The 18,250-nt window shown below is 42.6% G+C and overlaps 1 protein-coding gene across 1 annotated transcript in view; it reads left to right on the plus strand.

Annotated features, from left to right (window-relative positions):
• JAM2 (junctional adhesion molecule 2) overlaps positions 1-18,250 on the plus strand; it is a 71,225-nt gene that overhangs the window by 34,680 nt on the left and 18,295 nt on the right. The window contains exons 2-5 of the mRNA XM_072138591.1: positions 5,270-5,335; positions 7,264-7,380; positions 8,366-8,515; positions 16,781-16,971. Coding sequence (XP_071994692.1) covers positions 5,270-5,335; positions 7,264-7,380; positions 8,366-8,515; positions 16,781-16,971 — 524 coding nt within the window. The remainder of the gene's footprint in view (positions 1-5,269; positions 5,336-7,263; positions 7,381-8,365; positions 8,516-16,780; positions 16,972-18,250) is intronic.

Genomic DNA, 18,250 nt, shown 5'->3' on the forward strand with positions numbered 1-18,250 from the left:
TAGTCTTACAGTATAAGTCTTACAGTATAATTCTCATGTGGTAACTGCACAAATCAATAATACAGATGATAATAATATACATTGTAATTTACTCTGTGAAAGAACAATGTGAGCTGTTTTTTCCTCCCTTTTTTCCTGCTTTTAGCAGTATGTAAAATTGAGAGATAAGGAGCAGCTGATAAAACAACTAATTACTTGACTCCTTACAGACAGCGACTGGATAGTCTTTTCACTTTTAGAGAGATTAATACTCAAGTGAAATATTCTATTTGTATGTAGGGAGTAACATTTTCCTCTATTATTAAATATCTGTTGTGTTTGGGCTTGAGAAGGCTTTCAGAAAACTCTGCTCACCGTAGGAGAAAGAAGGAGCAGAAAAAATGGATAGGGGAGATTTTTTTTCATCTTAATGAAGTATATTATTGATTATACTATTTTATAACCTTCTCTATACATTTCTGAAATTTATTGGACATCTACCACCGGGATGAAGGATTGTACACCAAGCACACTGACATACTGGTGTGTGCCCCCTCTGACAGGATCCTCTCTTCTTTTAGCTTCTTATGCCGTAAAATTATGTAAAAGATCCTGAGAGGCTCTGGGCTCCACAGGTGTTATTGGAGTCTGGAGCTCCTCATGCTCATTTGCATAATTTTAAAACCTTTTTTCTTTAAAAAAATTGGCATAAGAAGCTAATAGAACACCAGTATATTCGTGTGCTTGGTTTACAAACCTTCATCCTGGTGGTAGATGTCCTTTAAAATAATGGCTCAAAGATTCAGTTACTCTTTAAAGAAGGCCATTATAATTCCTAAAATGTATTAGGAGTGCAGGACTGAAATGAGGTTGGACTTAAAGAGGTTCTCCTAATGTTAAAAAACATGGCTGTTTTCTTCCAAAAACAGCGCCACACCTGACCATGGGTAGTGTGGGGTATTGCAACTCGGCTCCACTCATTTCTATACAGCTGAGATGCAATACCGGCACTCACCATGGTCAGGGGTGGCGCTGTTTTTAAAAGAAAGCAGCCATATTTTTCAACCTCAGGAGAACCCCTTTAATTTGTGGTACGCCAGTCATGAGTAGGTGTATGACTTGTTCTCATTGGGTTGAGTAGACATGGCTGCTTAGTGGTCATCCAAGGGATAACCCAAAACCCACCCAAGTTAAGGATTGGTCGCGTTTAGGTTTAGAGACTTAGGACAGGGGTCCCTTAAGCCATCTCTGTGGAACTGCACTACCTGTGAGCACCATCTTTACAAGGTGTTAGAGTTAGAGACTCTTTACATAACTCACAGCTCCTGTATATATCAAGTAGTTTTCACAGCGGATTTTGTCAAAGACGGGTCTATTTAATTTGATCACATGCTTGCTTGAGAGCTTATGAAGCATGAACGTTTTATTTGGTGTCCCTCTCGAATCAATTATCTACATCTCTGCAAATTTTACCATGGAGATTCAGAGCCAAAATGCCGAGTCCTCTCACCGTCCTCGCCCCGGCATTCCGGGCCTAATCCCTGTACGATAATTGCATGAACATTTTAATTAAAAGTCTGGCTGATTCTACTCCAATTGTACGGGGGGTGAAGTAACAGCCAGCAGTGTCCCCCTCATACTTTAGGGTCATTGAGTAAGATATTTACTTTGGCCCGGGGGCTATGTATCCGGCTACTGAACTAACACAAATCTCTCTATTAGAGCATGGATGGCAGACGGATGTTCTCACATGTAAAAAAAAGAAGCGAAAATGAGAAAAGAAAACCTCAGGTTACCCCATAATCCTGTCAGATATGTTACATGTTATTATGCCGACCTTGTTTTTTCTGTATTACTCCGCTATTAGAAAGGTCGCCTGATTTCTTAATGCTGGATGAATGAAAAGTAGAAGTACAGGCGGTCCCCTACTTAAGAACACTCGACTTACAGATGACCCCTAGTTACAAACGGACCTCTGAATGTTGGTAATTTACTCTACTTTAGCCCTAGGCTACAATAATCAGCTGTAACAGTTATTACAGGTGTTTGTAACTTAACTTTATTGTTAAACCTGGTTCTAATGACAATCCAACATTTTTAAAATTCAATTGTCACAGAGACCAAAAAAAATCTGCTTGTAAATAAAATATACAGTTCAGACTTACATACAAATTCAACTTAAGAACAAACCTACAGAACCTATCTTGTACGTAACCCGGGGACTGCCTGTATTAGAATCATAAGAATGACTAAATACATAGGAGAGATGGGTTAGCATTATTTCAATATAATTTATATAGAGAAAGGGAGACGGTACTATCTGTGCCAACATCATTTAGATATTGGAGACAGGATTTCAGTATCGCCATTTATAGGTTACAACAGGGAGTGAGATTCGCTTGTGCTGACATCTTTTACAAGTAATAACAAGGAGGCAGTACTATCTGTGCTTACCTTAGTAACAGCGCCTACAACATTTATAAGTTGTTACTGTCACAGTAGTATCTGTGCCTACAGCATTTCCCAGAAGTGACAGGGAGGCAGTACTATCTGTATATTCGTAAAAGTAAGAACTGGAAGGCAGTCGTGATTACATTATTTAAAGAAAGAGACTAGGAGGCAGTGCAAGCTGTGGTTATCTGGTTTACTAAGAGACTGGTAGGGAGCTCTAAATCTACATTATATACGAAAGGGAGCACTGATTCATAGAAAGAGATGGAATGTAGTACTATCTGTGCCTAATTAATTTACTTGTGAACTTTTGTGAATAAATGTCCGAGATTATTTTGTACTACTTTTTCTAGTACAAAGAAAAGGAGGCCAAATGTTTTGTTAGACAAAGGGAGCCAAGAGCCCGAGAGTCATGTTTTTGTGTGGTATAAGGTGCTATCATCCCATCCTGGCTTCCTGATGAAGATCTGCTGAATCCCATGCTTATATATAATGTGTTTTACATGCACATTTTTGACGGAAGCATCATATCCGTCTCCATATACAATGCATATGGCACAGAATAGTCCGGATTGGCTCCAGGTATCAGTAGGCCCCTGGGTAACAGAGCCACAGTAGGCCCCTTTGCAGTGAACTCACTTGGCAGCATTAAAAATTCAGAAGCTAAAACATAAAGTCCCCCTCACCCCCTATGGATTCCTTATGTACAGTCTTATGTGGGCCCCCCCCAGCAGCTCTGGGCCCCAGCACTTGCCCAGGTATGTCCTGTGCTGGCGCCGGCTATGAGACAGGTGATGTTGCTCATTTCTATTGCATTGATAAGCTAAAATGTGTTAGAAGAACGGTTCACTGGGCAAAATAACAACTACATTAAACTCTGAAGCAGCAATAGTATATGTGACACAAGCTGAAGAAGTGCTCTTGTCTCGCACACTGTCTGTTCTAATTTAGTCTGTTCCGCAGATACTGAGGGCAGTGATTGCTGGAGGAGGGGGAGGAACGGCTTGTTTACATCCATCTATGTATCCGCACTGCTCTAGGTGCCCCATCCACATCTCTGCAATAGAAGCAACTCCTAACGAGATGCTCTATATTATTCTGCAGTGCTCATACATACATATCCAGAGCTAGGATCATATTAGATTTGTATCCAAATGTTTAGATGACCATGATTTACACGGGGACTTCCGTAAACATATGGTGGATATCTTGAGCTTTTGATGGGTCACAGCAGTAGATAGAACATTAGGTGGAGCTCATTGTTACATGGAGGGTTTAAAAACTCTAGCTTACGATAGGCTCATCTATGGGCACAATAAAACATTTGGAGGGCTTCCTGGGCAATTAGTGGACTTTCAAAAAATTTTGTTTGGTCATAAACATTCAATGGCATATTTGGAGGATCTACTAAAGATCCACCGCAGCTTTTAGAACGTATGCTGTATCTCATGAACATATGATGGGTCTCAAAAACATTCACTTGTTGTAAGGTAGATTAAATGAATATTCCCTGGGTCATGGGTTTGGTGGATCACCAGAGCATCTTGGATCTTGTGAAAATTCTGTGAATTTTTATAAAATGACGAATGACCAATCTGGACCTTAAAAACACATGTGGGATAACTTGATCTTTTGATGGGCCACAGCAGTAGAATATACTTTAGTGAAGCACATCGTTACATAAAGGTTTAAAAACTCTAGCTTATTATTGGCTCATGTTTGGGCACGATGAAATGTTTGGAGGGCTTTATGAACAATCGGTGGAATGGGATCTTGAGCTTATGATGGAATCAAGAATATATATTGGCTTTACTAAGCATAATACTCTCTTGAGGTTGAGTATGGTGGATCTCAAGAACTTTTAGAGGACCTATAAAACATTTGGTGTCTCTTTTTACCATAGGTAGCATGGTGGGTTTCATGAACAATCAATGAATCCTTTAAAAGTTTGATGGATCTCATGAACATTCTACGGAATATTTTTAGGTTTTCTTGATCTCCTGAACATATGAAAGGTCTCAAAAACATTCTGATGCGCTTATGATAGTTTGGTAGATCTTTTAATGTGTGGAGCGTTGTGTGTCTTGTAGAGTTATGGTTCACTTCTCCAAATGGTGGGCATAGTAAAACTCTTGAGTCATTGGATATTCATATTTTAATGTGTAACATTCTCCACAATGATTGACCTTTTATTGTCCAGTCTTTTTTCTCGGGTTGCATTTTGATGCCTCGCTGTCAACTGAACCATGGGAAATCTGGGTGTTGCGATGCCTTACAATGTCAAGTATGAAGGAAGGACATGTTGTGGGGCTGTTCCCGGTATAGGCCGCTGACATGTTTATTATTGTGGGGGAGAGGAATTTCTGTATTTTTGCATTTGAGTTTTGACCAACCAGAATAGCACCAAGTGCTGACAGCTTTACTGGAGTCATGTTCTGACAAGAGATTCTGATATAGGAGCAACAGCGCCAACAGGTCAACTCACGAACATTCCCAAATGATGAAAACTAGTACATAAAGTTCACGTGGCCTTAAATTTTTGAGGACTATTAGGGGTTGGTCATGGTTGAATGAATAGATATACGGTAGTTATTCAGATATAAAGGATTTAATGGTTACTGTCTCCTATGATTTTTATATGTATTTCCAACTTGTAGCATATCCACCTCAGCTAACCAAATCCAGACCTCTTGGAACATATAACAATACTTCGCACTCCCTGTAAATGGGCACGTCACTGGCTGGATGCATGGATTACAGTCTGAGAATTGTTGCAAATAAAGTTGGGTCCTTGATATATAAAAAAATGACCTATAAGCATTTGTCTTATATTTTACAGTTTGGGGTGTATCTGCCGTGGTCGTGGAGTCGGAGAACTACAATGTGGAAGCGCTTGAATTCAGAGGTACCTAAAATGACTTGAAACTATGTCTTGTCTGTAATTAGAGGTCTTTCATCATTCGACCCAGCTAGATGTCCGGGCTGGGACTGTAGAGCTCATACCATTTGTCATAAGGACTATTCAAGGTTTGGTACAGTTCTGAGAAGAAGTCTTAGGGGTGTGTGGCCAGTAGGTTCCTCATTCTCTTCCAGATATGACCTCCCTCTTCTGAGGGGCTACGACTCCTTGGTGGAAACTTCCGTGGCCGGGAGAAGGACGGTTCTTTCTAAACTTAACAAGGCAATTGATCCCAAAACCATGAAAGGCCTTCTGACCCAGATGGTTAGTAAAAGCTTGAGAAAGAGAGGGAAATTGCACTTTTTTTTATGGAACTTGGAATAGGGCCCAATCTCAACTTAAAGGAAACCTACCACTTGAAGTGGCAGGTTTCAGAAGAAAACACCGAGCACCAGCTCAGGCTGAGCTGGTGCCGGTGCTTATTTTTGTTAGTGTTTTAAACCGCGGTATCGCGGTTTAAAACACTTTTTAAACTTTATAGCCGGCGCAGGGAGGTACGCGCTCGGCGCTTACCGTGCGCGCGGCTACATAGGAAGTGAAGGAGAGCCGCGCACATGGTAAGCGCCGAGCGCGTACCTGCCTGCGCCGGCTATAAAGTTTAAAAAGTGTTTTAAACCGCGATACCGCGGTTTAAAACACTAACAAAAATAAGCACCGGCACCAGCTCAGCCTGAGCTGGTGCTCGGTGTTATCTTCTGAAACCTGCCACTACAAGTGGTAGGTTTCCTTTAATACTACATCAGATCCTTAATGCTACAAACTGACACTAAAAAACATAGTAAACAACTAGCCAAGGTAAAACCAATTGACAACCAATTTATATGATGTACCTGTATTGACATTACAGTATTCCGCAAAATTTATTATGCTACGTAAATCAGACACTAGGTAATCAATATTAATTGTATTTCATCAGGGCTTCCTAGTTATTGTTACCAGGCTGGCCTTAAGTCCTTCAATTGTCCGTACAAAAATTAGCTTCACAGGCTTGTTGCTGGATTACCACCCTACCGCCCCCACCCCCCCACCCCCCCATCTCCATGCAAGTCGTATTTGGGACTATATTGGTTGTTGTCCATCTTTCCCAAAAACAAAAGTAACTGAGAAATATTCCAACTTTTGTTTTGCGAAAAGTGGAGATGACTGTGATGTTGGTTGGCGCCCTGGGTCGGGAGGTATGGTTGATGCTCCTTATTATGCGCTGTCATCACTACACCTTTTATAGTATTTTTCTACCCAGTAGTCCCTTTTCATGGCTTACCTATGACAGTAATATTACCGCACCTGGCCCTTTAAAAAGTCGGATAGACGTGGTCTGCTTACCCGTGCTATAAAAACAGCAACAATCCTCAGTCACTTCACCGGAGTCCTGACTTATTAATTCATAGTTAAACTTCAGGAAACCTTCAGCCTATTTTGGTTGTCTCCTTGCAGTACAATTCCTCTTTGTCAGCGGTGATACAACGACAAGGTCAGGCCGCCTTCTGCAGAGACTCCACATGACCCAATTCTGCTGCGTAACCCTGGGTAGACAGGTCTGTACTTCAGGGACCTGGTCACATGATGATAGAGCAAGCTGTGAAGTATTTATCACTGTGGATATAATTATTTGCTAAGACTTATCTCGTCCTTCCTGGACCACAAAGCAAAATCTGGCAAGGGCCACCACCCTACACTGTGGCATTGACTGCCATTACTGGTGCCCACCCATCCCCATAGTTATTCTTCTCTGCTGGGCAACCTCTGAGCCAGCACAGACAAGCCAACACCTCACACTTGTACAGGGACATTACAGTAACATGGCCGCACCATCTGTTGTACCGATGACCTCATGTATCGTCTTTCCTCATTGTCTTATCCTTGATTCTTCGCAGAGGCGATCCTCACCTGCAAATACCAGCTAGAAAAAAATCAGGCCGCGCGGTTGGAATGGAAGAAAGTGGATCTCAACGGAGAAGTCTCCTTTGTCTTCTTTAATAACTCCCTGGCAGGTAAAGAGCTGACTTCTCATACAAGTTTCTTAAAGGACATCTACCACCAGGATCAAGTATTGTAAACCAAGCACACTGACATACTGGTGTATGCCCCCTCTGTCAGGATCCGCTCTTCTTTTAGCTTCTTATGCCTTGTTTTTTAAGAATAAAAGGGTTTTAAAATTATGCAAATGAGCCTGAGGTCCTACAGTCCTCAAAATGGTAGTGTTGGGGGTAGGATTTAAGATATCCTCTTTTAGTGTGCGTTGGCTGTGCAAAGAATGACTCCAACAAATTGCTGATGTAAGATTTGCTAATGCTGTTGCCCAGGGCAAAAATCAGCACTGCGCAGGTTTATTTGGTTTTCGCAAAACTGTATAGAAAAACAAGAGAGAAACAGAAGAGGGAGGAGAGTTCCCAGCTTATGAAGTCTCTTGATTGGAGAACTTCCTGCTGTCGCACATTGACATCAGGATGATGCATTTTTTAAATTCTTTAGCCTTGATGTTTTGGTTATAGTCCACAATGCCAGTGCCATCTTAAAATGTATTCTCTGTTACAATGCTTTTAAGAAAATAAGACAAGTAGAAATGACAGGTTTTGATCTATCAGCTAGGTTTGCCTTGACAGTCGCAATTAAAATGTCACCTTGCGACGCCAAAAAATGACACCTAACACAGCATTGCACACTGAAGTATGAAAAAGTTATTAGCGAATAAGTAAAAAAAAATTTTTTTAAATTCTATTATACTATATCAAAAGTATCATTAATAATGAAATATATTAAAGCCTATTTAAGTTTAGCATCCCAGTGATTTTGCAGACCCACAGAGTGCACAATGAAAGCAGTAAAAATGTGTCCACAAGTAAATGGTGCAAATTTAGTTTTTCCTAGAATTGTGTTTGTTTTTTTTTCTTGATAATTTTTTTTAATGGAAATAATTTTGGTTGGCGAAATGTCCAAAAAAAAATAATTTTATCAATTATTATTATGTGCCAACAGCTGATTTGCAGAAGCGAGCGGAGATGATGGGCTCCAGTATCTGGTTCAGGAATCTGAGCAGAGGAGACTCTGGACAGTATCGCTGTGAAGTCAGCGCTCCTCTAGACAGAAAGAATTTCCAAGAAATCATCATTAATTTAGCCGTATTAGGTGAGTGATATCTGTAATGTGTAGAGTAACCCTAGAGAGAATCCGTTACAAGTTCTGACCCTTCAATACTGGTAATCTACGAGATGTGGAGAGAAGTCACAACATATATTTTGGGGTTGGTTATGCTTGTGTAGGGAGTACAACCAAGAAATCCATGTTCTATTGCCCTCAGTGCTTTGGAGGCGGCCCTTTCGTGTAAAGTGCTCTGCACCTACTGCACTGAACACTTACTAGTACATCCCCTCTGCTCTGATTGATGGCTCTAGAGTCCAATCAGAAGACTTTCCATTCGGAGGAGAAGAGAGGGGTTGAAGAACATGCAATGCAGTGAGCTCAGGCCGCTGTCCATGAAGAGACCGCCTCTCGGGGACTTGTGATTGCAGCTCCCTGCACATGATTTTTACATAAATTTGTAAATGATAATTACCCTATTCAATGTTATGATGTAAACAGTGTTTTTTTTATTATGAACTGCAGTTTTTACTTTTTTTTTTTTGTTGGGAAAAAAGAAAAAAAAGATAATTACATGTGGATTTACTACAGAATATTTCTCAAAACTCAATCCAACCCACTCCCTAATCCAAACTGCTGACACCCTTTAACAGGGTTCCCCACCCTGTATAAGAACTACTAAATGCTTTATAAGGGTCAATCCCACCCACATCAAAATTGCTGACTCCCTTTAGAGGGGCTCTCTAACCCCCTATCAAAACTGCTGACTCCCTTTAACAGGGTCATCCTTACCCCTTATCAAAACTGCTAACTCCCTTTAAAAGGGTTATCCCTATCCTTACCCAAACTTGTGACTCCTCTTACAGAGCCTCCCTTATCAAAACTGCTGAATCTCTTTACAAAAGTTCCCCCATCCCCTATCAAAACTGCTGACTCCCTTTACAAGGGTTCTCCCACTCCCTATGAAAACTGCTAACTCCCTTTACAAGGGTTCTCCCATCATCTATCAAAGCTGATGACTCCCTTTACAAAGTTTCCCCACCCAGTATCAAAACCGCGGAATCCCTTTACAAAGGTTCTCCCCATCCCCTGTCAAAACTGCTGACTCTCTTAACAAATGTTTCCCACCCCTAATAAAACTCCTGTATTCCTTATCAGAGGTTCTACACTACCAATAAACAGCAGACTCCCTTTACAAATTTTCTCCTCGCCCCCATAAAAACTGCTGTATCACTTAACAAAGGTCCTACATTACCGAAAAACTGCTGACTTCCTTTACAAAGGTTCTCTCCACCCCTTATGAAAGCTGCTGACCCCCTTTTAAAAGGGTTATACTTACCCCTTATCAAAAATGTTGACTCCCTTTACATGGGTTCTCCTCATCCCCTATCAAAATTGCTGCCCCCCTTTTCAGGGGTTCTCCCCACTCCCTACGAAAAACTGCTGACTCCCTTTACAAAGCTTCTTCACCTCTATGGAAATGATGAAAATAGTGTACGAGAGCATCAGCTCAGCCAAGACTTCCCGAAGGCTAGGGACAATTTGTAGGGGCCCTAAAACCCCCAGAGATGCCAGCACTGATTTCAACAATGGTGTAGGAGGTTTTGCAGTTGTATTTGGGGTGTGATTGCTCATGTAGTATATCGGTATATTCCCCCGGCCCAGGTCGGAGCTGCCCGTTCGTTGTAGGTCTCCAGCTGCTTTGTGTTGTGACTGCAGTAACCTCGGCATTCTCTGCCCGGCATTCCATGGAACAGACGGGTAGTGCCATAGTAACCCACCGCACAGCTTATAAAATCACTCCCACCAATCAGGGGCCCGGGCATTATAACCATCAAAAGACATGCCAAACTATGCCCCCTAGTGGCCCGATCCATCATACATAATACTAGAGGTATATGTATAAACCCTAAACATAATATCATCCTCAGTAAGGAGTTTTTTTAGCTTGAGACTTTATTATTTGCACCTCATATATATATACGGTATAAGCAAAATCTTATCCACATCTCAACTCCCTTGAAGATTCTGTGATGGAAACACTGGTAAAAAAGATGAATGTCCTCAAATAACTCTGACGTGAATCATTCCGGTGAGGAAAAGTGTGGCCAAAATTCCTCAAACAGCTGCAGAAAATGATCAGTGGATGGAACTGCTGCTCCTCGGGCTTGTAATATCTACAACCGCATGAAGGGGTGCAATTATTAACTTCAGGTTATCACCCAGCTTTCCGGGATTCCTGAACAGATGCCTAGTATATAGTGCACTTGTGGTTCCATTCCAGTCCTTGGAATGGGCCTTAAAGAGAACCCGTCATGCAAAATAACCCCCCTAAACTAAATATATTTTCATAAACTGCCATTAGAGAGCATTGTCTCTATCCCTTCATTGTCCCTCTACATGCCTGCAAACCTAAGCAATGAGGTCCTAAAGCTGCATGCAAATGACCTGTGAGATGTCCAATGAAGCATTAGCATATTCAAACTGAGTGGGAGGCACAGCCACACCCCCAGTGCATGACTGACAGCCTGTATAATGATGTGAGGCTGTATAATGATGTGATGGCTGCTCCATGTGCTTGCTGGTGGCCACGCCCCCTGCAGCCATGTTACAGCAGGACATGTCAGGTAGCTGATGTCTGTGTCTCTGTGTATTAGGAGGATGCAGCATGTCAGCAGATGCAGCACACACACTAGCCATGCTTTACTATACATTACACACAGACATGAGCAGGGGGAGGAGAGGGGAGGAGTAACAGGGGGACATCACTGCCTCTGACCATGTGACCAGCCTCATTTACATGATAAAGAATAGATGATTTTATAATGAATAATGTATGAAATAACTAGATAAAGGCTGGGATGGGATCCTTGTGAGCTGCTCCAACAGGTAGAGGTGACAGGACTAGTGACACAGACCTGATGACAGGTGCCCTTTAATCTTATTCACTTGAATTGAAATAAGCTGCAATACCAGACCAGAACACTAGTGGCACACTTTCAAGGAAACAAAACAGACTCCAGCTGTTGTGCTCGGCTATTTTCAGCAGTGCCGCAGACTTTGCATAGAGCAGCACGGTACCTGATTAATATCTGCTTCGTTTAGCTTGTGTCAGGCACCAGGGGTATTGGACCCACTGGACCACCTCAGACGATGACGTAAGCCGACACCTGGGACCGGAGTCTAAGTAGCACCCGGTTTTCACCAGAGCCCGCCGCAAAACGGGTCAGACTTGCTGCTGCGCGGTACCATCAGGTTGTTCCACAGCGTTGGCTGCCAAGGCGAGGTACAGAAACGCAAGGCAGGTTCGTAGTCGGGGGCAGGCAGGAGGTCAAGACAGGCGGCAAAGGTTCTGTGTCAGAGGCAGAACAGAAGGTCAGGGCTGGCAGCGGAGGAGTGTAAAGAGGAACAGGTCCAGGGTCACAACGGGAGGAAGAGGCTGGTATATAAAGGATTCTGGGTATGTCCAGCGCCAATTAACGGTGCGCTGGCCCTTTAAATTTTCCAAAACGGGCACACGCTCACGTGTCGGGGACGTGAGCGCATAGCCACCGGATTGGAAACGGTAGCGGGGACAAGTGAATCGGAACTGCAGGGCGCAGGGACACATGGAGGAGCACAGGTGAGCCCGCGACCCATGAGCACCCTTGACAACTTTTCAGATAAAAGGGTCTCTTTCTACATTTAAGTGACAGAGTGCCTTCAAGAAGGATTACAAATGCACTGCTCACTACAGGAGAAGAAAGTAGCAAAACAAGTGACAAAGAAGCTTTTTTTCCCTTTTTGTAGTATATCACAAAGTTTACTACGATCACTTACTGTGTTCATTTCTGAAATGAAAAAATAGCTTCAAGTATTTTGTTACGCTTTAAGTGTGGCCACAATTTACAAGTAGTTGGCGACCTACTGTTACAACTGATAGTAAATTCTGCAGTAGACTTTTCCAGCTGCAAATGACCTCCTCTGAAGACGTCTTTTTAGGGCTCATTCAAACAGCCGTGTGCATGCCCGGACCCCCAGCAAGCACAGGGCCAGGAGGAGGAGGGGGGAGGAGTAAGCGCTCTTTAACCCTCCTCCCTCCATAGGCAGAAGCACCGCAGTGTGACCTGGAGCCATTGAAATCTATGGGTGATTACGGCCCCATTGCAGTGGTGTGAATGGGACGTTATTTGGTTTTTCAACCAGATGTCAGATCTCAAATGCTACATCTGTGTTCTGTTTGAATGCGAGCAGACGTTTCCAATGAAGGATCAGAGTACAGCGCGTTCACCATTACAACCTTTGTTTATGGTATCTTTTTACATGACCGAATACCATTGTGCTCCTCCGGCAATAAAACGTCAGGCGCAAATCTTTTAAAGCTTTTTCTCCGTCTTCAAATACGTGAAATCTAATCTGGTTTTAGTCTCTGGGTTGGCAGTTTTCCTTTTTGTTTTTTATCCAGGAAAATATATATTTTTTTTATTTGTTCCTTTTTTTTCTGTTAATCTCCCTTCTAACTTGTTGGACAGAAAGATACAATCGTCCTGGCAAATGTTTTCCTGCAGTTGTGTTTTATCTGTGGAGAGGACTACAACTCCTGTCATCTAGTGGAGAATACTGGGAGCTGTGGTATCAATGGAGCTTAAAGGACATCTACCACCAGACTGTATGCAAATAAGCCCTAAGGGGCTCCAGGCTCCATCAATGCCTATGAAGCTTGGAGCCCCTCAGGCTCATTTGCATACAGTCCTTCATTCTGGTGGTAGATGCCCATTAAAGGAACCATGCAAAACAGAGTTTTAGGTTCTCTAAGTGCTCTGGAACCGTTTCCTCATACTGCTGTGCTCTTAGCTCTCAGCATTGAACATCCCCTCTCATCTTCTGCATGACTGCTGTAATATCCAACCAGAAGCCTGCTACAGTTTTGCACAGAGAAGAGGAGAGACACTCTGGGGCATATCCGTGGAAAGATCTAAGAGTACAGAAGTGTGAGGACACTGACCTTGGAAAAGCTGCAATCCTGGAACACAAATGCATTTTCACACTCCTGCTGCTACTAACAATACACACAAAGCTATGTTACACAGGGATAGCATCGAACACTGTCTAAAGCATGGTCAAACCTGTGGACAGATCCCTTTAAGGATGTAGTTCACATGTGGCAGTGAAACTGTGTCATTTTTTGATTGGTCCTTTGTGCAAAATTTTTGTTAAACTGATGTGAATTTGAACTCACATAATGTAACACAATGGGGCACATTTACTTACCCGGTCCAGTCGCGATCCAGCGGCGGGTTCTCCGACGCTGATTTGGGTTCTGCTGGGATTCACTAAGGTCCGTGCGCCGATATTCACCAGGTGTCGCTGCTGCGCCGAGGTCCGCTGGAGTTCACCTGCTTTTTTCTGGTGTATGTGAGTGCTTGATCTTGCGACACAAATGGCTTTTTAAATTCTGCGGTTTTTCCGAATCCTTCGGGTTGTCCGGTGGCCACGCCTCCCGATTTCTGTCGCGAGAAAGTCGCCGCGATTGCGCCAAAAATCGATCGCGTGCGCCACAATCTCGTGAAATACAGCGCAATGTGGAAATATTCGGGAAAAACCCGACGGATTTGCGGCTGCTGACCCTTAGTAAATGTGCCCCAATGTGATTTGATCAAAACACATGAAGGACACTAAGAAATACACTGGTCTATGATTTGATACAGCTATTTCATCCATATCATAATCATACCACTCCTGCACCCCTTGCTGGTTCAGTGTCTGCAATAGAATAACAATTTCTGCTCTGCAAAGTCTACACAGTCACTACAAAAACTCACCGTCCCATTGCATACAGGTAGTTCTGCAGAGATCTGTCTACTTATTAACAGAATTATGATTTCAGCTCTGGAGCATTCAGGCTTTAGCTTAGAATCATAATATCAACAACATTGCACATTTACATAGATAGTGCACTTTTATAGGTAGATTATTACTATATGTAAAGTGTCAGGTGGTGCCTAAAGGTGAACATTAAAGTATCATTTACACTCAGATGGGATCCTAGTATCTGCCTGATGATGTGAAATTCAATTAGAGTTGTCAACCACCAGTCTGCTTCATGTACAGAGACCCCTTCCAAAAACACATCACCCCGAAGAGCACTTCATCACATAATGGAAATGCTGGCAGTTCATGCAGAAAGGAAATCACCTATCATTCTGCCTTGGAAGTGAAAAAAACAAGATGAATTGAACAAAACAGTCTTATATGTCTGAGTGATACAAGCTGGTAAAGATTTAAAGGGCACTCACCCCCCAACTCCAGCATATGGTGAGATACAGCAGTATTTATGAGGATGCACAGATGTACCTGTCATCATTATAGCCAAATAAGACTGAAACAGTATGCAGTCTGTGAAACTTTTTTGTATGATTTGAAAGCAGGATTATAAGAAGGGGAAGACCTTAACTATATACATTTATATGATTTGGTGCAGGATTCCACAGTAAAAAGTAGAGTAAATCCTGTTAGGACATCTAGAAACAGTGATAGTCCTGATGACTCTACTCGCATATAATGAGAGTCCTGATTACTCCACCCACACACAGTGATTGACAGTGAGAGTCCTGATTACTCCACCCACACACAGTGATTGACAGTGAGAGTCCTGATTACCACTCCCACACACAGTGATTTGACAGTGAGAGTCCTGATTACTCCACCCACACACAGTGATTGACAGTGAGAGTCCTGATTACCCCACCCACACACAGTGATTGACAGTGAGAGTCCTGATTACTCCACCCACACACAGTGATTGACAGTGAGTCCTGATTACTCCACCCACACACAGTGATTGACAGTGAGAGTCTTGATTACCACTCCCACACACAGTGATTGATGGGAAAAGTCCAAATTACTCCTCCCACACATAGTGGTTGAGGAGGAAACCCCTGATTACCCCACCTTTAAATATTCCTGAATACCCTGCCCACATGCAGTGATTGAAAATGAGAGTCCTGATTACTCCTCCCATAAACAATGATTGATGGGACAAATCCCAATTACTCCTCCCATACACTGTGGTTGACAGTCAATGCCCTGATTATTCCGCCCACACACAGTGATTGACATTGCGAATCTTGATTTCTCCACCCACAATCCTGGTATAATCAGGACTCTCGCTGCCTCTCCTAGGAGTTCTTTTAGGATTTACTCCTTGTAAACAGAAATCCAGCTTCTAACCCTATAATCCTGTATATACTACAGAGCTCAGCTTCTCTCTAGCTTGTATACTACTTCAGATTTGAAAAGTTTCTCTGTCTCATATGACAAGAGTGACGCATTATATTTGGAGTGGGAAGGGCCTGTTACGTAATGGGACCCGCTGTGATGTCATAACATACGGGCTCTGCAGTTTTTGTTCTACTACTACAGGATGTAATACTTTTATCTGTTGTCTTCCCCCTGACGGTTTACAGACAAAAAGCTCAGAGTAACTTGACTTTGATTCTGACTATATCCCTCCTAAAATAAATATTTATGTTGCCTGCTGCTCTTTCATGAGCTGCAGAGGAAACCATTCTCTAAAAATACAAGGGGGAGGGGTATTTTATTAAAAATATAAACATACCAAGCTTATGAATGCGCCGCCATTTTTCATTGGGAGCCTGCCGAGACATCACAGGGCCAAGCTTCATTTATCTTCTAGGTCTTTTATAAATGTTATTTTCAGATGAGCAAATATTTTTGTTCAGAGCATCCTGGGCTAAAACAACAATGGCTGTATGATGGGAAACGGTCTCGGTGGAGGGTGGTGGCATCTAGTGCAGCTTTGTACCTCGGAGCGAAGGTTTATGTTTGGGCGCCGTTCTTAAGATTGTAGTTACATACAATATTTTATACAATATATTTCAGTAACGTTGTTGCCGTCAGTGTTATTTTCCTACAGTTTTCCAAACTTTTTGCCTTTTCTCTCAAAGCTCACACATCTCCCAGCGACCCTTTCTAGTGCAGGTTCTTTAGAACTCTTTGTGATTCTCTCCAGTATAGGCAGTAGTGTCAGGCTCCTTCACAGAATAAGGCTGAGGGTCCAAGTGGAGGGAAACCGGGTTTGGTTATCGGTGGTGGTGGGGTTGTTAAGCATCCAATGAAAATAGATTGTCTAAAAGACCACTCCTTTCCACCGAATTTCAATTTTTCACTCATCATCTTAGATGAATGCTGGTCCAAACAGCAGGATTCCCATTGGTTGGAAAAGAATGGGGAACCGTCTAGTCACAGAACTATCATGGAAATAGATTATTTCATATTTTACAAACCATTAATTAGTATTTCCTTGATAAACAGTTGCGCCTAGCATCCCAGCGTGTGATATTCCCAGCTCGGCCATGAGCGGCAGCGCGGTGGAGCTAAAATGTCGGGAGAAAGAAGGAAATCCGGCTTCCGAGTACAAGTGGTTCAAGAATGGCCTCGCCATAGAACTGAGCGCCAAGGCAGTCAATGCATCGTATAAAGTGGATAAAACCACGGGAACGCTGGTAAGTATGTTGTGTGTATGTGTCTGTCATTGCCGTCTATGATTACCTCCATGTTGGTGGACTAAAGGTGGAGCTGGAAGCTCAGCGTGGAGGAACATTGTTGATTAATTACATTTGTAATGTACTTCTTATTCAGTTACAATAAAAGTCCTCCCGATTACTGATCAGAGGTCATGGAGAGAACTTTCCACCTATCCACCTCCATTTTGTGAACTCTCGCACCCAGTGACCCCCTACCTGATAAAGACACCCCTATTTGTGGTGGGTTAAGATGTTGTCACCCTCAACACATATCAGATTTTTTCAACCTAAACCTGTCCTGGCTTGGTGGCCTTTCCACATGCGTAGCTGGCTCTTGCTCTTGCCCATAGATGAGGGTCCAAATAAGGCCCTTCCTTTTGGGGTCCCTATGCCTTAAAAAGCTTTTGAAGACCGTCCCTCCTACAGACGTGTGGTTTAATTGAAGACACATTTTGGTAGATGTGTTTAAAAACTTTGAAGTCTTCATGAGGTCTCCTTGATAGGTACTTCTATAGGGCATCATGGAACATTTTTATATTTCCAGTAGATGTATATCTCTTTCTCATGGCCTCCATGTATGGAGTGGTGGCCAGACATAGAAGGCTCTCACTACTGACTTTGTATGTGAATAGAGAACCACCAAGGCCACACTATGAAGCTGCCATAAATGTCCAGGATGTACCTAATGAAGAGGTCAACCCAACTTCTCCACACATTGGCATATTTCACATTGGTGGATGTACCTTATTAGTGGCATCACCTACATTTTGTGGGATATCCCGCTTTATGGTGGATACCACGGCATACAAAATGGTCACCAGCTATACAAATTACAGATCCATATGGCTTTTGCTGACCAAGTCTATTGCTCTAAATGTTATACATCAGACATTCTAAGAGTTTATTTTTGACCTTCACCCCCGGCTTCACCAGGCTCGACGGGTGCGGCAGAACATACAAGGCAACTGGCAAGAACTAAATAAAAGAGCAAACCTAAAGAGAACATATCCTGAGCAACTCGCATAACTCGATATATTTATCACATTGCTTGCAAGGTGCTGGAACTGTGATCCGCTTCTTATCCTCTGTGGCCAAACGCCTGAGCAGAGGTCTTCCTTATGTCAGCCTATGTGATGTATATATTTGGTGAATTGGTCCTCAAGTGACTTTGCCTTATGAACTTTACTTATATTCAGGCGGTCCCCTACTTAAGGACACCTGACTTACAGATGACCCCTAGTTACAGACGGACCCCTCT

Source organism: Engystomops pustulosus, chromosome 2 (assembly GCF_040894005.1).
Source record: "Engystomops pustulosus chromosome 2, aEngPut4.maternal, whole genome shotgun sequence".
Classification (NCBI taxonomy): domain Eukaryota; kingdom Metazoa; phylum Chordata; class Amphibia; order Anura; family Leptodactylidae; genus Engystomops; species Engystomops pustulosus.